General features: G+C 37.2%; 3 protein-coding genes across 3 annotated transcripts; all 3 read right to left on the bottom strand.

Annotated features, from left to right (window-relative positions):
- Window positions 1–1,645: 1,645 nt before the first annotated feature.
- On the bottom strand, window positions 1,646–12,210 carry LOC107092195 (sentrin-specific protease 1-like). The gene is made up of 18 exons (XM_015386522.1): window positions 11,619–12,210; window positions 11,421–11,479; window positions 11,154–11,326; window positions 10,474–10,549; window positions 10,150–10,342; window positions 9,928–10,072; window positions 9,726–9,844; window positions 6,631–6,911; window positions 6,473–6,536; window positions 6,280–6,318; window positions 6,075–6,159; window positions 5,847–5,987; window positions 4,409–4,543; window positions 4,046–4,249; window positions 3,883–3,962; window positions 3,696–3,780; window positions 2,594–2,689; window positions 1,646–2,518 (listed from the first exon to the last, which is right to left on the bottom strand). The coding sequence occupies exons 1-18, from the start codon at window positions 11,750–11,752 to the stop codon at window positions 2,456–2,458; spliced, it is 2,172 nt and encodes a 723-aa protein (XP_015242008.1). The 5' UTR covers window positions 11,753–12,210; the 3' UTR covers window positions 1,646–2,455.
- A 1,303-nt stretch (window positions 12,211–13,513) lies between these two features.
- On the bottom strand, window positions 13,514–16,680 carry LOC107091565 (putative nuclease HARBI1). Its single transcript, XM_015385561.1, has 2 exons — window positions 15,695–16,680; window positions 13,514–14,088 (listed from the first exon to the last, which is right to left on the bottom strand). Exons 1-2 carry the CDS (start codon window positions 16,539–16,541, stop codon window positions 13,631–13,633), a joined length of 1,305 nt encoding a protein of 434 aa, XP_015241047.1. The 5' UTR covers window positions 16,542–16,680; the 3' UTR covers window positions 13,514–13,630.
- Window positions 16,681–18,751: 2,071 nt separating this feature from the next.
- On the bottom strand, window positions 18,752–26,334 carry LOC107091643 (protein lifeguard 2-like). The gene is made up of 12 exons (XM_015385690.1): window positions 26,135–26,334; window positions 23,545–23,632; window positions 23,283–23,371; window positions 22,750–22,814; window positions 22,619–22,672; window positions 22,472–22,522; window positions 22,337–22,376; window positions 22,195–22,232; window positions 21,932–22,019; window positions 21,733–21,828; window positions 20,399–20,452; window positions 18,752–20,106 (listed from the first exon to the last, which is right to left on the bottom strand). The coding sequence occupies exons 1-12, from the start codon at window positions 26,147–26,149 to the stop codon at window positions 19,957–19,959; spliced, it is 828 nt and encodes a 275-aa protein (XP_015241176.1). The 5' UTR covers window positions 26,150–26,334; the 3' UTR covers window positions 18,752–19,956.
- Window positions 26,335–26,718: the final 384 nt, after the last annotated feature.

Here is a 26,718-nt window from a genome sequence, read left to right on the forward strand (position 1 = left end):
AGGAAAACAAAAATTCAGCCATTTGGATTCCCCAAAACTCCCATTGATAACTTATTTAAAGCTTTGAGCTGGATGGCTAAACAAAAGCGGTTTAGTTTCTATTTTTAGTTGAAATTTTCATGCAGTGAGAATCCCTGCCATATTTAGTCCAGTCATTATTGCAACACTGTAAGGCAACAATGTCTGATGAAATTTGGGTTTTAAACAGAGCTGCAGGAAATGTATAGGCAGCAATATAAAATGGTAGGTGTAACATTGTATGCATAAAGATATGAAATGTGTTCTTTTAGTGAATCCATCAATTAATTCATTTTTTTTTTTTTTTTGTATTTCACTTTAATGTAATTTAAAACATTTTTTTTCAAACAAGAAAAACAACAGACTGGCTAATTGATAAAACTAGTGGAAACAAATAGGGAAATGCTTCTGTCATTCGCTGGGTTTTAACTCTGGATTCTTTTTCATGCACTGCATTTGTTGGTTTGAGTCTAAATACATGCTGCTGCTAATTTGGGATTTCTATCTTGTAGCTGAAGGTCATTCATTGTTTCACATGTGAGGTCAATGTGTAGCCATTTTTTTATGACCATGAATTCCTGTTTTTCATGCACCGGTTTCTCCTCAGTAATGATTGATGATGCAGCTTTTTGTTGTCCTCAGATAAAGGGGAAAGCATCCCCACTTGTTGCTTGGTTTGACATTTTAAATAAACATTTTTTTCATTGTAGTTTGCTTTTGAATTATTTACAAGTGCATCTCACAGAATTAGAACACCATTCAAAAGGTGATAACATTTGAAAAATGAAGCTCATGTGTATTACACGGTGTGATAGACATTTAATATTGCTAATTTCAATGATGTGGGAAAAGCCCAGAAATCTAGGTTTTGGTTCAAATCATGACGAAGGCTGTGCAATCAAGACATCCAAGTCAAGTGGAAGGAAAAGATGCACCGCCATAATCTGTATTGAGAGGATTGTAAAGTGAGAGACAAACACACTGCGACATACTGTATGTTTGGTTTAACGCAAGAATTGCAACCAAAAAATACCAGATGTCTCACCCTGGGAAGGAAAATGACTGTACTGCTGCACAGTGGCCTTTTTAGATTAAAGTAACACCTGCATTTGATTTAAAAAATCAAGGCAATGGAGTCTGAATTTAGAGTTGAGACAGACAGGGTCCTTGATTCTCTAGGTTTACAGCAGACTGAGTTTCATAGGCTGGGGTTGGTCCATTACCTCAACATTTTAAAGCTGGATCTCCCTCTATTGGAAGTGCTTATGGTATTGGCCTAGTGTTTAGGGCTCTGAGCTTGAACCCCACTCCCACAAACTGTCACTCTGGCTCTCTGAGCAAGATCCCACAATGCACCACACAATGGCAGCCACTGCTCCCAAAGGGGATGAGTTAAATGCAAAGGTAAAATGATTAAAAAAAAAAAAAGTTCAATTATTAGTAAAGCAACAGCACTGCAGTTATTTAATTCATGCTAGATGAGTCCTGACCACATGGAGTGCATTTACTCTGCTAACTAAATTCTGGGTTTTCAGTAAGCTGCGATAATCAAAGACGAACAGTCCATATGCGACAGGGCTATTTGGATAATTTCAGAAAAACCCTAAAAAAAAGACAGAACAAGAAATACATAAAAATGTTTATTGTTACATCTTGGGCTGTATATAGTTCAAGTATGTACAAAAATTCAAAATACACCGAATGACCAAAAAGTTGCTGCCTAACAAAAAAGACTCAAATACATAAAATAGATTTTAATTTACAATTTTATCAAGAATAAGGAAATGGCATTTTTTTTACCCTGCTGAATTAGGCTTTAAATGCTCGGTTACACCTGGATTGCTAAAAGTAAGACATTGTTTTATTTAAATGATAAATCATACTCTGAGGCAGCATCTCCTTGACCTTTTATTCCATCATCCATGGTAAGCACTATCCATACTGCACAGACCTGTAGCTGTCAGGTGACTAAACAGAAAAAAATATTCTGAGTAAGTGTTCATAGATGAAAGTTGGCAGCCCTTTTGTCATTTTAACAAACTATGGGAGAATGTATTTTAATGGTAAATTCAGATTATGCAACACTGTGATGTCACAGACTGACAATCTCAGAGTATGATTCATTACAGAACACATCACTACATATGATGCAAAAACAGTTGTGGCTGGGTAATACAGCCAATTGCAAAGTGTTTTAGCTGCTATTCCGATGCTCCCCTGCAGCATCAAGTCAAAGAAATAAAGAAAAGGAGTGGGAGGCAGTGATTTAAGCTCCAGCAACATCCTGTCAGCCAACGTTAGCCCAGGGGGGCTTTGATGAAACAGCTGGTTTCTGGTCAGAGGGGCTGGTGTGCAAGTCTTGGTTGAACCTCCTGAGGAATGGAGCTCACCCTTCATCATGAACCGACTTTAAAGTCTCTGGACAGCCGCCGTGATATCACAACAATTTGTGGTTCACAATCTCCCAAACCATCCTTCTTCTGAAGTACGGCATGTGTTTCTGTTTAACAAAGGAGTTATCCACATTTAGAGCACTGTGACTGATACAGATTTTTATTTAACAATGTCTGATTACCTGTGTGAATGTGATGGGTTTGTCTTTGGTAATATAATCTGCATATTTGCAAGTGAACATTCCACAGTCGCTGCCATTCATCTGCTGAGGGATCTCCTGCAGCAAAACAGAAAAGCATATTGCAGAATAAATGACCAAATAAAAACAACATAAAAAACACAGATTGGAAACATATCCAGTCACAGAAGAAAATGATTTTCAAAACAACCCCACCACGCAAAGTATTATTTCAATCGTACCCAGTGTGGTTGAAGTTTAAGGATATTAAAACCCAATTCCACAGCCGGTCTAAACTAATGCAGCACAGAATAATGGATGGACTGCATTAGTGTGCTTGACGCAGAACTGTAATTTCTGCTGTTTTGTAATCAAACATGCCTCAATACCAGTATTAGTATCTTTTGTTGTTATGACACTTAACATTTTTTGGTCATTTTCACTACATAGCCTTATAATTCCAAACCGTAAAAGGTAGAAAACAGAGCTGAAAGAGTTAATATGGTTAATTGAATTTGTCGACTAATTTAGTAATAGATGATTCATAATTGGAGTACAGAGACTCTAAAACATGCCTTTAGCAGACAGAGCAGTAATTATACCAAAATTGCAATATCAATATGCTCTATCCAGTGAAATACTTTTATTTTTAACCTGGTTTATATTCTGTAAAAAGATTCTTTAAGGAACCTTTTCCTATCTAGCCCTAGTAGAGGATATTTATGGAGACATGAAACGGTTATAATTGTTTACTCTGGAGATTATTTATTAGTTCAGGACAGAGCACATTTACAGATAATCAAAGCTTTGTTTTCTACTTTGAGTGTAAAACATTCTCTTTAGAAAAAAAATGACTTGTTTAGTCTGTGTACGTCAATTGTTTTAATAATTGGTCATAATTTATATTCTCAGCCATAAAAAAAGTCTGAATTCCATTAAATGTGTGTGTTAGATAAAACAAAATGTTTATAGAATTATTCTGCCCTCTGCAGGCCATCATGCTTTAGAACTGCTGTTGTTTACAAGAGGAAACACTTAGCATTTCTAAATACAGAATTTATTAGAGAAAAGGAAATGCTTCTAGAGCTTTATGGGTTAAACTTACACTGGGCTTCTTGCTGTGGAGAGTCCAGCCTGAGGTATCAAGTTCTCTGCCTTTTTTGTCTCTACTTTCCTGTTGCAAGTAGTCACTGTGAACACAGACAAGAATTTCTCTTATAATAGGTCACTTAGATGATGGGATTGAACTTTAAATATGAAAGCTTCCAACAAACCAAAGGATAGAAACGTACAAAAGCATTTTACAAGCTTCATTGTTGCTTCCTCCCATAGAATCAAAGTACAAAACACACTTTTTACGGAAATCCACCACCTGAAAAAGAAGACAAAGTATTACAGAGAAAAATCTTCTAAATACGAAGATCCAGTTTTAAAATGGCCTTAATTTAGGCTTACTGAGAGGCACCAGTGCATCCCTAGGTGGACAGGAACCAAAAGGATGTCTTTAGCAAAAATGTCCATCTTTTTGGTCCACCGGCGGACAGCAGAGTAGCCGCTGCTGCGAAGCTTGGGGTAGAAAAACGTGTTGAATGTATTGACAGATGGGAGGTTTGGCTGTTTGCTGCGCTCAACCAACAGATTCATGTAAAAGTTGATAACCTGCAAAATAAAACAAGCATTTTTACTTAAAGAATAACAGTAGATTTGACACAGCATCATATTAATGTGAGATAAAATACTAATGATTACAACTAAAGCTTAAAAAATGGATAAATCTAAATATGTTCAGATTTTAGTTTAAGGATTACATGTTCGCACCTCATCATTGAGCCAGTTGAGGTTGCTGAGGGTCTGGAGGTCTTTTCGTGTGAGGCTGAGACCGAAACCTTCACTTAGTACTTCATGAGGATTTCCTCCTTTCATCAGAACTCTGTGCACCTCAGCTTCCATTTCCTTAACAGGAGTGCAGAAGCATACAGGTTAATTACTTTAGATTTAAAATTAGTAAACCAAGTCAAAAGTTTATTTATTTGTGTATATATATATATATATATATATATATATATATATATACCCACAATGGTCACAGAATTAACTTGATTCTGACAAAAATAATAAATAAAAATTCTATTAGAATGAACAAATGAGTCAGACAAGGCTTTTCAACCTTGCTTCAATAAACTTATAAGACTTTAGACAAAAATGATCCAAAATGTACCAATAACCTTATATTTTGTTGCAAAACCTTTCAAAACAGCATTTTCAATTAAAATATTCCTGTAACTTTCAAGACTTTTGCCTGTCTCAGCAGGTATTTTGGCCCACTCCTTATAACTGAGGTTTGACTAAAACCTTGAAGAAGCCCTGATGTGTTTAGTTTTTCGTCTATGAAATTAGAGCTGATGTGTCTTTGAAAAAAAAGTTACATTTTTGTCGCATAGGACATTCTCCCACAAGCTTTGTTGCTTGTCAACATGTTATTCAGGAAATTCCATTCCACCTTTTTTATGATTCAAGAATGGTGTCCTCCTTGGTTCTCTCCCATTAAGTCCACTTTGGTTCAAACTACGGATGGTGCGATCTGACACAGATGTTCCTTGAAGTTCACCTTTAATCTGTACGTTTTTCTGGGGTCTTTCGTTATTATTCGTATTATCCTTCTCTTTGATTTGTCACTAATTTTCCTTCTGCAGCTAATCCAGGGAGGTTGACTTCAGTCTCACGGAACTTACATTTCTGATTATGTGCAGCTATAGACACAGGAACAACAAGGTGCTTGGAGATGGTCTCATAACATTTAACTTGAACATGCTTGTCTACAATTTTCTTTCTAAACTACCGAGACAATTCTTTACCACGCTCAACATGGAACAGAGGGAGCGAAGGAAACACCATGTGACCAAACAGCACAGTGACTGCCTGTAGCTCTATATATAGGCGCATGGATTACGGACTGTAAGACTGTTGGAATCTGTGATGATGATTTATTTCCATTAGCAACATTTTTACAGTCTTTTCTAGGGTTAGTACCATCATTTTTGTCCATTATTATATTTTATTTTTTTATTCTTTCTGTTGAAGCATTTTTAAAAAGCAATGTCTAATTTCCATTTGTTCATTTCATATTTTTTTTTATTTATTATGACTATTACTATTGGTTTTCGTTTGTTAAACGAGGGGTACCAACAAATTTGTCCGTGTTAGTATTCATCCATATCCAGACACTACTTATACAGTAAACATATCGAGAACAAACCTCTGTGAGGTCTGGAAATTCTGGTTTCTCCTCCACAGACTTGGACTCCTCTATGACAGGAGTCAGAGGAACTTCCTTCTCCAATGGAACACGAACATGGACCTCAACATCTGGGCTTAGTTTTCCCTCCTCAGACAAGCGCTGTAGATCAGTAATCAAAGGACATTAATACAACAACAGGAGAGACTTTGAACAGGATACATATGGAGGTGGAGTAAAGAGACCAACCTGTCGCTGAAGCTGGGAGGCCAAGGCTTCCTGCTCTTCGATTTGTCTCCGTCTTTCTCTCGCCCGAGAATCGTACATGCTAGTCCTAGGAAAAAAAAAAAAGGCAAAGAGATAAAATACATAGGGAATCACCATATGATTTGTTGCCAACCAGAATAATTTAATTATTTGTTTAATACAGTTAAATGCCTTTAAAGTAACTTACAATTCCTTAATCCATAGCTCTGCTTGGAATAATGGCACGCTGTAAAAAATAGAGAAAAGTTTTGCTTTTAATAAGGTTGGTATTTGTGAAATTAAACACCAACCTAGTGTTATCAAAATAAAACAAAACACTTAAGACACTGCAAAATGCTTGTCTAAAAAAAAAAAAGATTTTTAGAAACATTAGTACCAACCTTGAGATATTTTGCTTTTTGCATTTTTGCTCATTTACAATAATTACAGAGTCACCGTCATGAGCTGGGGGGAAGAAGAAGAAGAAAAAAAAAAAGTTATATGATACAAAAGGATAAACCCAAATATTGAATCAATCCATGTTTTATTTCAAGTTAACCTGATGATTCTGTCCCCTGAGAGGTGCCATCTTGTAGAGCTGATGGGGAAGGAGCTGAGAAGATCACAGTGGTCTGACCAGAGCCAAGGTCTGTGTCTGGGGACCAAATCTGGGTCTCTGACTTGCTGGAGGGCCCCACAGGACTGGGGAGGTTGCTGGAGTTCTGGCTTGAAATCCCTCTGAGGCTGGGTGGGCTACTGGGTCCCTCTGAAGTCCCTCCAGCCGCTGATCCAGCTGGAGAAGCCATTTGTAGGCGTCTGTGGCTGGTGAGGAAGCTGGTGCTGAAGAGACAAAGACAGGATGGCACCACCTACGGTCAGTTTCAGATTTAAAACTCGAGGCTAATGACCTACATTAGACATTACTATATGGTCAGATGGGTTCTGTTACCATACAATAAAAACACTTGAAACCTTTTTTTTTTCTCCCGTTAAAGAGTTAAACAAGTGTTTGGTTCCTAATGTCACATCAGCATCAAAAGGGTTACCTAAACATTTAAACGTTACAGTAATCAAGCTTTACAGTGGAAACTACATACATAGCCTTTGTAAAAGGGCGTGAAAGCCGAATTAAGGTGTCGAAAGAACAGACTTAAAAATTCACCATGAAATCTATAGAGAAAATTCACAAATATAATTTACAACTAAAAGATGCAAGAGAATCTTTATCCTCTTAGATCAACAAAAACGAACAATGTACGTGCCTTATTTGCCACCATTGACAGGTTAACAAACCCTCCTATCCCTGTTCTCTGGCCCCTCCTACATCAGACATGCTCAACTAATAGAAAACCACAGGATCAGTTACAATAACTAGGCAGAAGAAACAAAGCTTTACATCACAATAGCCTCTTTTTCAAACATGGGTCAATCCGCTAACAATCAGCTATCAAAACACAATCATGCTGGGTAAGCAGCAATTTATAAATAGAAATTTTCATTTTCACTGCCAAGCTGCTGCTCATTCACTGTCGGAAAGCTGTATTTAAGGAAATCAAACAATAAAGTTTGTCTAAATCTAGAGTTGATTATTTCACCAGTGCGACAGAAATCAAGAAAGTAAACAATTAAGAGCAACATGTAAGGAAGCCAGGGCGTAGTAAGTGTGCTTTATTGTTTCACTCTTATCTGTCCAAATCTAAACCAGTCCAAACCAGGATGCAAAAGAAAAAACTCATTCGAGCATTTATATTTAGTGTCTTCATAGGTTTGCCTAAAAAAAGTTCTGTCAGACAGCTGTAGCCGATTCAAAACACTGCTGCTGCCCCGCGTTCTCACCAAAACTAAGAAAGTAGAGCAAATAAGCCCCGTTCTGAAATCCTTCTATTGGCTCTGTGGAGTAATAAATGAGCACTGAGAGTTGATATGCAAGGAAGAAAACATTTTATTTTACTCTGCAGAGGAGAATGGCACAAACCAGCTGAATACAGATGAGTGCGATTCTGAAGCATTCAGAAACACACCCCTACATTTAAAAACAATCCACAGCATACACACACATGAACATTGAATCTTCCCAAGACAAACACTTTGGTTCATCAAAGGACATAAATTTGCTCAGATAATCATTTCAGACAGCTGTATTCCGTTCACACCAGAAACAGGACAGGAGAACGATAAGAGCATAAGTTTTAACCATAGCATGAAGGAGGCTTTGTGAACTCATTATTTCTAATGACCTTCCCCTCACCCTTATCTAGAGTAGGGAGGGCAGGCACCTGCTTTCTGTCCCCCTAAACAGTATAGCATAGTGAATGGTACAGATTTTCTCTATCATTACTTCTGTTCAAGCATTTTATCACACAAAGTAGGCATAATAATAACCTTGATTCCACAGCTCCCTGTAGCTAAAAGAATAGATTTTAAAATCCTTCTGTTAGTCTATAAATCACTGAATGGATCAGCGCCTCAATACGTAACAAATTTGTTATCAGTATATCAATCTCCCAGACCACTAAGGTCGTCTAGTTCAAGTCTACTCTGTCCACCCAGAACTACAACGATACATGGAGAAGCAGCATTTACTTCCTATGCTCCACTTATCTGGAACAAACTTCCAGAAGTAGATGTGCTGTACAAATAAACTTGCCTTGCCTGGTAATATTAAGTATTAGTAAATAATTTCCGCTTTATTCAGAGATATGGTCAGGTATTATTGGAATTTGAATAATTCTGATTCCTTGTGTAGAGTTCTATCAGTTGTGATTCTTTAAAGAGAACCGATCCTAAAAGTTTACATAGTTTTAATAGGCTGGCTAACCACAGTTCTGTCTGGATGAAATAGTCTTAACTTCTGAAAGAATTTTAATTCTTTGAAAATCTTTTTTTGTATAGACATTACTATAATTTATAACAAGGTTATTTTCAACCGGTATGAAAATATCAAACTTTGTGAAAAGTGAAACAATGAGATTTTGTACTATGTAGTTTAGTTAGTGTGTTTCATCATATGAAACATGTCCCAAATAAAAGAAACAATGAAAAAAATTACACTTAAAATTATCTATAAGTCTGGCAGATCAAGATATAAGTGTTTTTTTTTATTAAGAACATGTAGCAAAAGAGAGGGGTATCTTTAAAAATAAAATAATTTAAAAGAAACAAAGGATGAAAGAAAACCCCAAAACGCTCTGCTCTCCCTGCAGAAGATGCGATTCAAATGCAAAGGGGAACAAATTCTGTCTCGGAACCTCCCTTGGCAGTAAACCAATGCAGTGGGTTAAAGACGAGGTTCTCATCCTGGGTCCACTGGTGTTTAACGTGTCAGCAGAGCACCGCCATATACACAATAAAAATCCCCTCCCAAGAGTTGCAGGTAGCCGACCGGTCATATCTTTAATTTAATGTTAAGCTTTACTTGTGGATGTCTTTGCTCTTTTTTTTGCCTTTCCACTTGTTATGTGCCCTTCTGTGGTTTTTGTGAGTACTATACCTACATCTGCGTCAACTATAAAAGGGAACAGTGCCTCTAAGGTCTCGCGCACAGACCAGCGCGACAACCAAACATGGAATTATATTGCAGCCTAAACACAGAATATGTTTGCTTCAATTTTAAATACAGAACTCAAATATATTGCCATCTGTTTGTGTACTTACAAATCTCTATGGGACCTCACAAAGGTGTGTGTGCTGCCATTCTGAAGGAAAGATGACTGACCACCTGACACCATAGTCAGAAGCTGCCTGTAGATCTCCTTCTCCTCCTCACGAACAGACTAACAAAAAGGACAATGGTATCAGAACAAAAGGATAACAAGAATAAGAGACATTCAGGCAACGGTATGCTCTCCAGTCTAACCTCCTGAGCTGTGCAGTGGTACCCCACTCTGTTTAAGCGACTTGACGAGGTGCTGTGAGTTGGGCTCTGGACCGCTTTGATGGGAAAGGTCTTCTCATACATGTTGCTGCAGGAGCTGCTTGTTGTGCCAACTCCACCCGAGAAACTGCAGACAGTTTAGGTAATTATAAATCATGACCAAACTTTGTCGATTAAATACACAAAACAGAAAGCAAGAAATACCTTGAAGCACTGAGTGGCCGGAGGTTTAAAGGCCTGCCTAATCTTGGGGAGGGGTGCAGCTTGGTATTAATGGAGGATGGCACACTATTAGGATGGCCATTCGTTTTTGGGACCTCCCGATGTGCAGGAGTCATACAAACTTGTCGCCTACAGACTTTAGATCCCATAATCATTCTCTCATTACGAAGCCACTCTAAAATTGTGGAACAAGAAAAAAAAAAAGCTTTAATATGAAGAAACAAGACTGTGAATGGGGTAAAGTATAATACCAAAGCAGAAAAATAAACACTTTTAACATTATCCCCAAAAGATTTTGGGTTTTACCTGATCTGGGTGTTTTCCATTCAAGTGTAGTTGAAGGAGCTGCAAATGTTTCACCCAAAGAGTTCCTGTGAACAATCTAAAAATAATGAAAATAAATTATATGTAAAATAAAAAAGGACAATAATTACATGCTTTAATTCTCGCTTTCATCCAATCCAATTTATTTATAATCTATCTTCTAAAATGACTGATGGCTTTGTATAGGTTTCACCTCCAAATTTCCTTAAACCCTTTTTATTAAGGGTTTCTTCAAAATTTCATGATAACGTACATTAAAAGCACTTTACAGAGCTGACTTTATTTTGATGCATAGTTTTTTTGACAAGTATAGATTTTAGTAGTAGTTTTTAAGAATAATAGCTTCAAAACTCCCTCCAAACAATTTCAAAGCTACAAAAAAAAATAAAAGTTATGATGAGTAAAGTCAATGGCCAGTCTTCACTATCTTTCAACCAGCTGACTGGAAGTGATCAGATAGGGTGGAGGGGTTGCCCTATTTTGCTCAACTCTGCTCTCTCCTTTGTTTGTTAAAGCATATTAGAACCACAGGGACAGTGTGACAAACTAATTTGCTTTAACAGTAGAACTTTTAATGATGGAGATCCTAGGAAATTCTCTACACCTATGTCTGACAGGAATTACAAAAGATACTTTTTTGAGTAATTGCTCATAGGGCTTACCGGTCTACTTGCTGCTGATGTTGACGGCTGTGGTTCTTCCAGAGGGGAATCAGAGGAGGTAGGCAGCATATTCCTCAAGGCTGGGCTTACATTTCTCCTCATCCATGTAGCTACATTGTTACTATGGGTTTTTACCCCTTCAGCAGCACTCCTGACTGAATCAATGAAATCACCTACAAAAGCATTTTAAACAAAAAATAATGCATTTTATCTGAATGAGACCGACAACACTCAAATAACGACGTATATGAGTAAATATTGAATTACCCATTCGTGTTTTCTTAATAGCTAAATTTTCTTCATTGGTGTTTTGGTCCTCCTCCAAACTGTATAAAAAAAAACTTAATGTTATGAAAATATTAAACTTAAGTTAGTTTAAAAGATATTAAAGAAAAAATAACTTCCTGAAAGTTTTACGATTCCATGAAAAAATGTATATCTAAATGTAGTTTTCACACGTCGTACCAATCAATTGTTCTTTTCCTTCTGATCAGAGCATCTCTCGGAGCCGGGTGTCGAGGTGTATGCTCCACAGCCGGCTCTCCGTTGCGTAAATTGGCAAAGCTCGTCTCGATCCATTCGTAGATTTTATTCAGCATGACTTTAAAGGTTCATAAATGACAGCGATGATTTAAAGAACAGATACGCGATGGCTGCTATTAGTCTGAATTAAAGTCGAGCCGAGTGAAGGCTTAGCTCGACTTATTCAAGTGAGGTAGGTTTGCTATGGCGGTTTTAAAGGGAAACGCTCCAGATAAACACAATTTTCACTTTCCAAAGGAAAAACAAACCGTTAGCCTCTTAGCCTAGAATTAGCCGTTTCTAGCTAGCGTCGTTAGCTAAACGGCTAATTTACCGAGTCGTGTTTAAATTCCCGCTGGAACGCCATAGGTCGCTGCTCGCGCGGTCGGAAAGTTTGCTCTCATCTTTTGTTTGAGATTAACTCCTTTCCAGATCGTTAATGTTTCAATAAAACGTGAATAAACTCGTTGAAGTAAAACATCTCCCGCTTCTTCCTCATTCAAAACCACATCATGGCTGAACCTGACGTAGTTCTGTGGCGCAATCCAATTGGATGACTGGATGTTGTGAAATTGAGTGTCGCGTAAATCTATTGGTTTAAGGAAATATTTTAATGTGACGTCAAGCTAATCGAGTCTCAAACTGCGGCGCACGTCCAATGGTACATGGGTCGCTAGCTTGGTATTAAGAAAAGTTTTGGGGATAATTTAATTCACATTACTGTAAAAATGAACAAAAATAAATGTCTTATTAGAGTTACAGTTAAAACAAGTAGGTAAATCTGACGGAAAGAGTATAATGAAAGGAGGAGAAAGTGATAAATAGATTAAGCTTTGGTTATACAGGACTAAATTATACTTTTCAAATTCAAAAGCATACTACTGGCGAATGTGAATGATGTGAAAAATATTAAACAATAAAACATGTTATATTAGAATGTCATAAATATGAAAGACAGAGAAGATATATGAGGAGAGGGCTTGAAAGGAGTAAATCAGAATGAGAAATACTTTAATGATTCCAGAGGGAAATTACTTTTGTTACACACTCCATATGCAAATATATACAAATAGTAATTACATTTGTAAAGAAAACTAATTTATCTCATAGAATTTGATTATAGAAGGTTTTAATATGAGTGTAGAACTCTGCTGCACCTCTCCAAAATCGTAGGTGACTGCAGACAGTGCCGCAGATAGAAGGCCTCTGATTGGTCAAATCCGCTCTACACTATGCGTATTTCCTATGGATACCTTACCGGCTTGTAAGCACATATTCAAGCATTTCATGCAGGCAGATAGCGATGAACCTGGACCTGGAGCAACTGGCTGAAAGTCACCAGATGCTTCAACGCAGTCTGCAGCAGGATAACTGCTCGTCCTTTGGAAATTTCATGGCAGAGTTGATGAGGAAGGCACCGCTGGAGAGTAGGGACATTGTCACCAGGAATACCATCAACTACATGTATAACCAGATGGATCGAGTGCAGGCAGCAGCAAAGACACCAAACTAGCCCAACTTGTTCTATGATCATTTATTGCCCAATATTGTCCCTACATACCTGCATTAAAACCTTCATAGTTATACTGTTTATTATTAACATTAGCTGTTGTTGCTATTCTCTCTTTGTCCGCTGTTGTTGCACTACATTGGTTCAGCTTGTTTATATGACCTGCACTGTTAAATATTTGTATATATGTACATTTTCTAATTTTCTATTAGCATTTTCAATATTATCTTTTTTATTATCTCTGTTTAGAAATAAAACCAAAGATTTATGGACACAGTGTATCTTTTTTTATTATTCTGAAAATCATATAGTATGCCAAACTACAGAATTTTCTGAAATGGTTGGGTAAACATGAAACAGCATACACAATTTAAAACATAAAATCAAGTTAAAAAAAAAAAAAAAACAGTGTGCAAGAGTTGGGAAAAGTCATTACTGAGGACCATCACTCTTCAAGAGTACCACGAGTCACCACCTCGTTCTGCCATGGAACAGATCCACGCTCTGTCTGAAAGAAAGACATCAGGTCTCCCCTCACTGCGGTAGATGCTCTGGTGGCGTGAGCTCTGGACATCATTGATGGGTCAATAGGCTTCATGTTGGAATCCCCAGTGACTTCGGCTCGCCACTCACCAGGCCTCAAAGACCCAGCCTTTTCCAGGTCTGGATAGCTGGGGGGTATGTAGCGTGCCTCTGGGCATGCCACCATGTCTGTGTGGGTGAGGTAGTTGTGCAGGACCACACACGCCTTCACCACATCCATAGCTTTGTCGGGAAAAAACTCAATTGGCCGTCCGAGGATCCTCCACCGTGCAACCATGATGCCAAATGTGTTGTTAATAATCCGTCTTGCCCTGCTGTGTCGGTAATTGTAGATCTGCTTGTCATGAGGCAGATTAGGTCCTGCATGAGAAGAGACAATGAAGCACTCATTATTGCATCACATTAAGATTGTAATATTTACCATTTAGAAATGCAGTAGAACATGTTATGTTTATATAGCATCACAGATATACACAACATATTTTTAGCAATTCCACTGAACATACAGGTCCTTGTCAAAATATTAGCATATTGTGATAAAGTTAATTATTTTCCATAATGTAATGATAAAACTTGAACATTCATATATTTTAGATTCATTGCACACTAACTGAAATATTTCAGGTCTTTTATTGTCTTAATACGGATGAGTTTGGCATACAGCTCATGAAAACCCCAAATTCCTGTCTCACATAATCATAGCCTAGCATATTTCATCCGACCAATAAAAGAATAGTGTTCTTATTACACAAAAAGTCAACATTCAAAAAATTATGTACAGTTATGTACTCAATACTTGGTCGGGAATCCTTTTGCAGAAATTACTGCTTCAATGCGACGTGGCATGGAGGCAATCAGCCTGTGGCACCGCTGAGGTTTTATGGAGGGATTCAGGTCAGGAGAGCTGGCAGGCCAAATGAGCACAGTGATACCATGGTCAGGAAACCATTTACCAGTGTTTTTGACACTGTGGGCAGGTGCCAGGTCGTGCTGACAAATAAAATCCTCATCTCCATAAAGCTTTTCAGCAGGTGGAAGCATGTGTGCTCCAAAATCTCCTAAGTGGTAGCTGCATTGACCCTGCCCTTGATAAAACACAGTGGACCAACACCAGCAGCTGACATGGCACCCCAACCATCATTGACTGTGGGTACTTGACACTGGACTTTTGGCATTTCCTTCTCCCCAGTCTTCCTCCAGACTCTGGCACCTTGATTTCCAAATGATATGCAAAACTGAGCAACAGTCCAGTGCTGCTTCTCTGTAGCCCAGGTCAGGCGCCTCTGCCGCCGTTTCTGGTTCAAAAGCGGCTTGACCTGGGGAATGCAGCACCTGTAGCCCATTTCCTGCACACGCCTGTGCACGGTGGCTCTGGATGTTTCTACTCCAGACTCAGTCGGGGCTTTTACAGGTCCACCAAGGTTTGGAATCGGCCCTTCTCCAAAATCTTCCTCAGGGTCCGGTCACCTGTTCTCATTGTGCAGCGTTTTCTGCCACACTTTTTCCTTCCCACTGAGGTGCCTTGATACAGCACTCTGGGAACAGCCTATTAGTTCAGAAATATCTTTCTGTGTCATACCCTCTTGCTTGAGGGTGTCAATGATGGCCTTTTTGACAGCAGGCAGGTTGACATTCTTACCCATGATCAGGGTTTTGAGTGATGAACCAGGCTGAGCGTTTAAAGGCCTCAGGAATCTTTTGCAGGTGTTTAGAGTTAATTTGTTGATTCGGATGATTAGGTGCATATCTCATTTATAGACATTTGTCATGATATGCTAACTTTGTGAGATAGGAATTTTGGGTTTTCATGAGCTTGAGTATTAAGACAATAAAAGACCTGAAATATTTCAGTTAGTGTTTAATGAATCTAAAATATATGAATGTTCAAGCTTTATCATTACATTATAAAAAATAATGAACCTTATTTTGAGATTTTGACCTAAAGACTTGCAGATCACGTACATACCTTGAAATGGTCGCATGAGGTTGCAGTGGAGGGGGAAAGCCGCGTCCCCAACAATAACATGGGGGGTCTTAACCAAGGTCCCGGGAAGGTCAGCTGGTGGGGGCAGATTTAGCTGGTGATCGAGGAGCAAGGACCCGAAGATACTCTCCTTGAACACCCCACCGTCGCTCTCACGTCCGTAGGCTCCGACGTCCACCATTGTGAAGCGATATCTTGCGTCGCACATCGCCATCAACACTATGTTGTGGGCCCCCTTTTGGTCGCTCCCTGGTCGTGAAGGGGGCTTCGTGTTGACGCGTTTGCAACCGATACTTCCAACGCAATTTGGGAAGTTCCACAATCTCCAGTAGTCAGCCGCGATGTTTTCCCACATGGCTGTTGTGGGTAAAGGCAGAAACTCTGGCTGTAGTGCCGTCCACAAGGCCTGGCACACCTCGGACACTATCCCAGACACCGTGCAGGACGCTAGTTTGTAGCTCTGTGCGACCGTCTGTTGGTTTGCACCCGAAGCCAAAACACGCAGCGCCACGGCCAGTCTCTCTGGAACACTCACGGGCGAACTGTGTGTCGTCTGGTGATGGATGAGGGGCTGTAGACGGCGAACAAGCTCGTCAAACCGACACACGGACATCCTGAAATGCTTGAAATGCTTTTCCTCGTCGTCTCTCATCGGTAGCACAAGTGTAGCAAATTCCCCGGTTTCTCTCCGAGGGACATTCAAAGGGCGAACAGACCATCTTCTGCGACGCTTCTTTTGCCTCTCTGCCAGCTTCAGTAACAATATTTCTTCTATTTCTAGATTTATTAGTTCTATCTCAGCCAAAGTACGCATTGGTTCAGTCGCCATTGTTGTTGTTGTTGAATGACCTCCGTAACAGGAAGAGAAACACGCCAACCACCACACCCACAATCCCAGCCATAGCTACTTCGTGTTTGTCCCTCTTGCGGTGTGGCGTGGAATTACATAGCGCAGACCAAGCCTCTTCTTCTTCTTCTTCCATTTGATTGGTGGATTGCAAACAACTTATAGATCCATACCACCTCCTACTGTACAAGAGTGTGTAGCATTAGGGTTCCACCTACTATATTCTATTTTTTATTTCTGTGTTATGTAAAAATAATACTTTATCAATGACCCTAATTTCCTCTCTATCTCCATCTGTCACTAAAATTCTTTAATACTCCATTCTCTTCCTTTTTCCCTAATTACTTCTCTCTTCCCCTTTCTTTCAGATGCATTTTTATGGCAGTTCATTAAATCAAAACATGATCCACATTTTCTTTTTCTCCACAACCCTCACATAAATCATTATTTCTCTTCTCTAGTATAAACAAAAACTCATTCAAGTATGAGTGTCCAGTTCTTAGTTTAGTGGAAATGATCTCTTCCCTTCTGCTTCTTTCTCCATATTTTTTTTTTTATATTACAGATTTTTTAACCTTATATAATGTTCTCCCTTTCTCATCTTCATCCCATATTTGTTGCCATCTCACTGTTTCTTTCTTTCTAATTGTTGATTTACCATCCCCCTTTCCAAATGGAATCTGGAATCTTAGAGGCGGAGGATTGTACATTTGTATATTGTAGCTTATTTATCCAAGGAAAACTTTACTCCGTAACTGCTCTTCTTCAGATTACATCAGTACTGATAAGCACATTTCAAATCCGATTTTTTTTGTTTCTTTCTCCATTTACATGATAAAAATGACACAATGATAAAAGATGTTACACAAGTCTCAATTTAAACAAAAAAGAAATAATTATTGAAGAATAAAACAAAACATTAACAATATATTGCAAATGGAGGGGGTGGCAATGCATGCACTTCATATGATCTCAAGGCATGGAGCAAAATGGACTAATGAATTGATGAATGCATGCATGTATTGACTGATGTTGGTACATGGGAAAAAAATAAGTGCTAAAAGTGGCAGAAAATATAATCCTAATTGCCGATATGTGCTGCCAAGTTTTTTTTTAGGCCCATTTAGAGGGCTGATAGTGTGTTCCTGCATTTACATGGTAAAAATGACAATAATAAGAAATGCCACACAGCTTTTAATTTGACTAAAAAATAAGCATTTATTAACAAATCTGACAAAAAATTTGCGATGGATAGAAAATGGAGGGAGCAATGATGCGTGTGCTTCATGGTATCTGAATTCATGGCTGCTGAATGCGCTCATGAATCCGCAAACTCATGCAAATATCTGCTATTAACAATACAATACAAAATGCCTATATCAGCCAAAAATCAGCGGGCAGATGTATGGTTATATCTCTTAGTCTAAGACATGAATATGTTTTGATATAAAATAATCCAAGATATGCAGCTCAGTTAATCTGGGGCTCAAAACAGCAATTGCATAATGCAGCCATTCATGTTTTAGGTGGGAATAATGAAGTTTATAGGGTGTTTAGAGGCTTAAAATTGTACTTTTAGTCCTATCTAACAAATGCATCTTTTTTATTGGAAATTTTATATGAGGTTTTCTTTCTTTGCACATTGGCTCTGTTACATTTTCACTTTCACAAAGGCCTGATTGATAGAGTGCACAACTAATAGTTTTCCTGTCAACAGTCTTTTACCTGCGCTTTGAAGCTCTGTCCCTCATCCAGAGGTACTTCAGATCTCATACGATGCCTCTCTGATGAATGGAATATTGTTTTGCAAGACTGATTTTCATTTCTTCACTATTTTCTCCTTCCTATTCTTCATCACACAGTTTGGTTATTGATGCCTAATTACATACCTAAGTGATTAATAACTTATACAGATTTTATTTTGGAATACTAAAGCAAAGGCAGAATACACAGGCATGCTAAACTTTACAGATTTTGATTCTTTAAAAAAAAATGAATAAATAGGATCTATTTTTATTCTATTAGACCAACTTCAGTTGTGTTCATCATTCAAATAAAAGCCCAAACAATTTTCCGCAGAATGAAAAGATATTAAGCATGAGATACCTTGCTCTGAAATTAGTATTTTATTCCAGAATTTCCCACATGAACTTTCAGAATTGTTACATTACATGAAATGTGTTGCAGCTCAGTTTATTTAATCAGAACTTGTGACTATATTTATACACACTCTTAATAAAATACACAGTAACACCAATTCACGGATGAAATGTGGAGTCCTCTTAAAATATATTGCACCTATATAACAAAATAAAGGTAATACAAAGGAACACTAAAACACATAAAAATATTCAGAAGAATCAGACCCATACCTTGAAATCCCCTCATCTAAAGTAGTGAAATAACATAACAGCATTCAGGTTCCTCCACAAATGCAGTCCTTAAAAAAAGTTCCTGCATGTTTGGCACTCTTAAATTTATATTTATTGACAGATATACTGTCAAAATGATTGAAAGTTTATCACATTAGTAAAACTAAAACCTATAAGGCTCAATCTGAAAATCTTTCTGAAAGATGTCAATCAAAAATCCTTCATTGAAGCGTTTTGGTTCAAACACACATGTTGGATAAATCACATACAAGCAGTGGAGCAAAGTAAGTGCACTGAACAGATTTTGGTCACACATCAAAAATCAGCATGTCTTTAAAATGACTTCTTCATATGCATTAAAACACTTTTGTAAATATGAATAGTTAAATAATTTTCACCAAAAACAAAAATCTAGATTGTAATTTAAAGCCAAGAAAAAATAATGTATCACCTACTGTCTAGTTATTAAATACAACAGAACACTCGCAATTCACAGTATAGAGATGACAATGCATAGGACTAGAAACAGAAGGAATGATGTGCATATATGTTTTTTTTAAATGCATTTTGAAGTTACATTTGTAAAAGAAGATCCACAGCAACAAAATTTAGAATGAGTTCTGTTTGCTTTGTTTAAGCTAGGAGTCATGCGTTTTATTTATTCCTGAATGGTCGATAATAGTTTTTTTAAATTCAGGTGATTTCTAATGGATTTGCACTGATACAACTACTACATATGAACACATCCAGATTGTTTTAGAACACTGAATGAAGAGACATTGTTGTTTCTGGCTCTAGTAATGTGCCCTGCAGGCCTGGCTCATAAACATGCTGAAAAATGGATCGGAAGCTACAAGACAACTTGTTGTGATGATATGGATATGTATCCATGTGAATGTCTAGTGATTTCAGGTGATTCATAAAATATCCATGACTCAAAAAAAAAAAAAAGCTACCAGGATTACCAACATCTTCATTTTTTTTTAGAATGGTACAGCCCTTATCTGCAGGATTGAAGGGCGGGTTTAATCTCTCTTTGTGCCAAATAACTGGAGGAAGAAGGAGAATATGTACACGATGTCCAGGTAGATGTTGAGGGTGGCGAAGACATATTCCTCTGGACTCATGGTGTATCTCTTGTTTCCCATTAGGAGCTGCGTGTCGAATGCCAGAAACTACAGACAAAGAAAATGTAACCATTGTTTATTTAGGGCGTCTTTGTATGTTGCATTGTGGGAAAAAATATATTTACAGCTATGTTGAATTCTTTCACACAATAGACAATTATAATTAGACGTAAGAGGTGGTAGTTTTGGGATTTAAAAAGAGGATTATAGTTAATTTATTTTAACTTTTTTCTGAAGTTGAGTTTTATTTGTCCAATTCTTGAAAGGGTAGCAATAAGAAAAGATTGGAAAGCAGTGCTCTACATCATGATTTATGCTTAGCACGCAGCTGTACTCTTACCATTGTGAATAGAATGGCTCCCAGCGCAGCGTAAATGGCATCCAACCAGGGCACCTGCAAAGAAAATATGATGATTCATTAAAATATAATGTTGCAAGAATGAATCTTGTAGAATACTAGTGAAAGTTATGCTGGTGAAGATTCTCAGTCATCCAGGTCATAGTCATACTGAAAAAGTAAAAAAAAAACAAAAAAACTATCCACTGGACTTTGTTTCCAAGGTTTGAAGATGCTTCGCTTCCCATCCAGGAAGCTTTCTCAATTCAAAATGTCTGGATTTGCATTGAGTTCGAGGCTTTTTTCTTTTTTTTTTTTGGCAGGTTATGTTTAAAATATCTTTTTGTGACATTTAAAGTGCTTTACACAATCTTATTAGAAAATAGTAAAAACAAAAAACAATTGATGTGGCCCTCAAAGTCATATCACCACATGTCTTAAGCATAGAATATAAGTCTCATATCAGTGCTTTCCTATCAGACGGTGTTACATAGTATATGACAAAGGGCCCATCAACATGTGGAAACACTGTAAAAAAAAAAAAAAAGAAAATAAGTACCTTTCTTTCTTGAATTTAGCAGGTAAGTGAGACTCTTTGCCAATGGAAAAAGACAATTACACGTAAAAGCAGAAAACAACTACAGTCTCTTATTTCAAGCCCATACTATCACATCTTCTTATTTTAATGGTAAAAATACCCAAGCCATTGGCAGATCTCCTTATTTACCTACTCAAATCCAAGGTAAAAACTCTTATTTTAAGAACTTTTAACTCACTTTTAGTTTGTTTTGCACTGTAGGACCAATTAGGAACAGTTATCACTGTTAGATGTTATTTTTTCTATTTTTAATTTTCAGATTGTTTTAAGAATCAAAACTATTCACACACACAAACAAAAAAAATGATTTTGAAGGAATCAAAATGTAAAAAACATTTCTCATTTGTATTAAGGGCATTAGTTTTCCTGTCCCCACCTGTCTACCATTATTTACAATATGGTGAGGAACGACAGCAGACACATGGCCACTAACATAAGCCTACAGAGGCGTCACTTTCTGACAGCAAGGATCTAGTGGAGTTATTTACCCTGTCAATGGAAAAACAAGGAAAACTTTGAGCTTTGAAATGTGAATCCAAGGTGTCCCTGATCAAGTATCAGTTTAAAGCAAACTGAAGAAACATGACGCTTCAGTGATGTAGCTTCTTTACCTAATCAGTTATGTAAAAGAAAGTTATCTTTGTTTGTTTTTCGGCTATGGATTATTTTATTGCTGCTTTATGGTGAAGAATTAAAAAGGGTATGGAAGTACACTCTTTAGATAACTGATTGTACTTACATATTGAAATGGAAGGACAATCGCCAGCACCAGTCCAGAGACGAGCATCACCATGCAGAAAATGAATAGTACACCCTGGCATGAGGTCACATCAAGCTAAAGAGAGAGGAGACACATCAAATTACAAATAATATTTGACCTCCCTGAGATCTGCATGCATCAACACAGAGGGGGAGTCATTTTAGTATATTTGCCTCACCTTAGTTTGGAAGCTGAAGACCGTAACTATGAGACAGACTGCTACTGTGATCCCCAGGCACATTACTACTGACTTGGTGTTATAGAAGCTGTTAAAACAAAACAGACACACATAATATGATATATTTATATTATATTATGAGCCACATAAATTTTGTTTGAAGAAAAATGAACAAGATACACTGTAGGTGAGTCTCATTTAAAATGTTCTGAGTAACCAAACATCACAGAAATGAGGGACTAAAAGAAAGATGATGTCATTACCTGGACAACATTCCAGTCATGTAGGAAAGAGATAAGGTCTGTGAAGAAATTATTTAAAAAATATATGTATATTATGAAGTTTGGCATGTGTTATGCTAGAAATAAGTAACAGAATATATTTGTATAAGTTTTTTTAACTTACAAAGACGGCAAGAAGGATCAAATTCCATGGGAAGCGTCTCCTGCAATGAAAAATCAAGTCATATTGTTTTCATTACCAACTGCTGATTTCTCGTTTATACTGATATATGTTCAATATTGGGCAACAATGATGTACCTGGGTGCAGAGCAGCATGACAGAGTCAAGTAGGTGACAAAGAACACCGCACTATAAAAGTATAAAAAATATCAATGAGATGTTTTTGGCAAAAAAAAATAAATATTTTTGGTTGAAAAAGGATCTGCTCTTAAACATGCAACTTACTATGAGGCCCAGTACCATCCAGGGTTGGTTTGAATGTAGTCTTTCACTGGATCACTGTAAGAGAAAGTTCTCAATAAGTAATACATCCTTTAATCCATATTAGTTTTGGAGGTATTAGAAGAAATGCTTACCAGAATGTAAAAAGAGCCACGATTGCAAAAGTGACCAAAAGTTGGATCATAAGGATGGAGTAAACCTGAAAGAAATAGCAGGAATTTATAGATTATCAGGGTGTGTTTATGTTTGCTATTCAGTGTTTCACAGGGCGACGGTGGCGTTGGATGTAGTGTAGTGAGTTTGAAATCGAAGGATTGACGGTTCAAGCTCCGACTTTCAGTGTCGTTGTGTCCTTGGGCAAGACACTTCACCTGCATTGTCTACTGATGGTGGTCAGAGGGCCCGGTGGTGACAGTGTACGGCAGCCCCGCTTCTGTCAGTGAGCCCCAGGGCAGCTGTGGCTACAATGTAGCTTGCCACCATCAGTGTGTGCTTGAATGGGTGAATGAATCTAGTGTAAAGCGCTTTGGTCAAGTCTCCTGACTTGAATAAAGGCGCTATATAAGTACAAGCCATTTACCATTTTAGATCAGCCCAGTTGAGGTAAAAATACTTGTTAACTCAACATTTCCACCAAATAAATATAATAAAATGTTTTTTGTGGTACCTTTCGAATGAAGACTCTTCTGATGTTGGAATCATCCCAGCTGAACTCTGTGAGCATCTCTTCATCATTGTAGCAAGGAGCACTGGCACCTAATGATCGATTTCATTTAAGTCATGTTAATGATTCTTCACACACTAAAACAATCCACTCATTACAACAATTTTTTGTTACCATATACATAGCAAATCTTTTGTAGGTTGCTTTATAATATATGATAATAGGCTGATTGGATGAGGCTATAGAGAATAAAGTGCAGTCCTACCTGCAATAGCTTCCTCATATGTGGGGGGAACTGGTGCCACAAAGGCCTCTCCACTTGAGGAGTCGTCAGCCTTGTTAGCAAGTGAGAGCTAAACAGATTAAAAACAAGTAAAAACTTTTTATTACATGTATTCTTGCAGGTTTGCTCTGGAATATAAATGTGACATTTTGACAAAGTCAGAGTTTATTTTTTGTATTATTTGTAAAGTGACCTTGAGTGTCAAGAAAGGCGCTGTTAAATAAAATGTATTATTATTATTATTATTATTAAATATGCTCTTCCCTCACGTATCATGTTTATCATGACTGGTCACCGGAAATAGCCCCCAAGTATTTATACTTGACAGAAGGCCATTTGTTTTGCAAGAGCAACTCCATATTGATTACTTCTGATGCATTGTTGTTTGGTTTTCTTGTTTTGCAAATTCTGAAGCTTTTTCTTGAATTCTATTAATTTTCTATTTGATTTAAACCATTAACTATAATTTATTATTTTCTGGGGGGAAAAAAAGAAAAAAAAAAAAACTAAATTAGATATATTTATTGTTAAATGTACTATAAATATAAAATGTTAAATGTAAATTTTATTGATTAACTTCAATTTCATTCAACATAATCTCCTATAAACCTTTTTCTGAATTTTTAAAACACATGTTTAATTCATTATGAAATTGTGTCCTCTAGATGGCATACCTTGCAAAGGTTTTCATTTGCCATTTTATTTGGATTCTATGTGATAGTCTTATAATTGTAAAGTGGAAGGAAATAGACTAATAAGAATTTGACAAAGGGGGTGTGCATTTGTGTGCACAAGAAAAGCAACCTAAAAGCATTATGCAGCCACCACCATGCTTCACTGTGGGGGATGGTGTGTTTATAGTAAATTGCATTATCTGTTTTTTATGTGTTTTTTTTTCCCATACTGAGTGTTTTGTCTGTAGGCCACAAAGTTCAAAAGGACTTACCATAGCCATCCTCTTGCCCATTTTAAAGGCCTGGTTTCTAGGATGGTAGGCAAACTGTCAGCAGATTCTAACACCTAAGCTACACCTACAATTAAGTTTAAATACTAAGATGTAGTGGACTTCCTGTCCATCCCTTTTTTGCTGCCCTCATGTTTCACCTTATTGACAGTATGGTGTCATTTTCTTCCCTGTAGACCAAAGAGTTAAGTTTAATCTAATACCTCTTAGATGTTTTTTGTTTGTTTTGTTTTTTTCTGATTGGTGTTCTTATGGCCAGATTCTCCTACTTTAGGTGGGCATATTTTATTAATTCACTATACTGTTCCAGTTTTAGGTTGATAGATTGAACAGGGCTCTGTAAGATGATCAAATATTGGGGTAAAGTTTTATACCCTAACCCTTTCTTTAAATTTCACCAATACTTTCTCTCCTAAGCTGTCTGCCGTGTTCCTTCTGCGATGCTGTTTTTTTCCACTAATGTTCTCCAATAAACCCCTGAAGCCTTCTGTTACACAGGTCGATTTTAATTTACCAATTAGGTGACCTAGGCAATCAATTGTGCTTGACTTTATTTAGCTTTCAAAGAAAAGTGCACTGGATACAAAAGCACATTGTGTATTACTAATATCCATATGTACAATATTTATAATTAAAAATGTATTTATTTCATTCACTGTGGTTATAATTATGGGGTACCTTAAGTTTTGCATCAAATACTGGTTGAAATTAAAGAAGTCTGATTTTTCAATCACAAGACCAGACGTCTGTATTTTCAAACAGTAACTGATGCAAAACTTAAGGTATCCCATCATTATAACCAAGGTGATTGAAAAAATTAAAATTTTTTTTTTTTTTTACAAAAATGAACTACAAATGGATATTAGACATATGTACAACATTTTTAACTACATTTTTATTTTTGAAGTCACTGTGGTTATAATTATGGGGTACCTTAAGTTTTGCATCAAATACTGATTGAAAATAAAGAAGTCTGATTTTGCAATAAAGTTTTATTCAAAAATCTTGTATAGATATTAGACATTTTTAAATATTTTTTTTTTCAGTCACTGTGTATATTTATGGGGTACCTTAAGTTTTGCATCAAACAGTGATTGAAAATACAGAAGTCCTTTTTTGCAATCACAAAAAAGGTAAAACGGTGGGCTTGAAAGGAAATATAAAAACGTTTTTATAACAAAAATTTTTTTTAGTCATTTTTACAAACCAACTTTTTGTTCTTAAAGCTTTAAACTGCGAAACTGTCTCTTTAGCCTTTGAAGTGTTCATTGAAACATAAAATTAAAACCATCTTTTTTATTATTATTATTTTTAAATAATTGACTATATCGTCTGGTATGAGAGAAATAACAGGGTAACACAAACAACCAGGGCTCTGGAAAGATGTAGGGGGCCACATGATGGAAAGACTGACCAATGACGCATTTCATTCAGGACAGCAAACTTCAATAAAAGCAGGATTCATTCATTGTTAGTAACAATAAATAGTAATTTACTATTGATTAATTCACTGCATGAATGACATTAAAAGATTAGCGACATTTGAGAAATTAAAAAAACCGAAAAAAAATGCACAATGTGTCATTGAAAGCAAAGTCTTATTCATACCTTGCCCTGTGTCATGGTGTCAGTCTTTACTCCTTCAGCAGATTGAATTAGTTTCCTTCCCGATCAGCTGATGAGGATCTGGTGTCTCTTTCCTTGATGTTTCACCTCTTCAATTCAGCAGAGGACTAACAGCTTGGAGACCAGAGGTAGGACTTAAAAAGCGCCGTGATGCCTGATGAGACTGAAAACTGCGCTCCGATGACGCACTGATGTAACCAAAAACATCGCAGTTTCCACTTGTGCGGATGCCCCTCCCACACCCACGGAGGGATGTTCTAGCAGCATCCAGAGGAAGCTGCTCCATAGGAGAGAGCTGGGACTGTACCACAGCCCCGCAGAACGCGGGGAGAGCCCGCACGTCATGAGATCTGCGTGATGCGTTTAGAGGTTCTCAAGTCTAGAGAAATCTAGAAACATGGTGTGAAGCAGAGCTGGGATGGGGAGCTGCTACAGAGCCCAAACATGTTAGGAAAGTTCTAGATCAGTTGGATAATTTTTTTTTTTTATCACATTCTGTATTGTATTTTGTGTTTGTTTTCTGCAAGACCAACAGAAATTAGAAATTATTTTAAAGGTGAAGGAAA

The sequence above is a fragment of the Cyprinodon variegatus genome, unplaced genomic scaffold, assembly GCF_000732505.1.
Source record: "Cyprinodon variegatus isolate N-32 unplaced genomic scaffold, C_variegatus-1.0 Scaffold16, whole genome shotgun sequence".
NCBI lineage: Eukaryota > Metazoa > Chordata > Actinopteri > Cyprinodontiformes > Cyprinodontidae > Cyprinodon > Cyprinodon variegatus.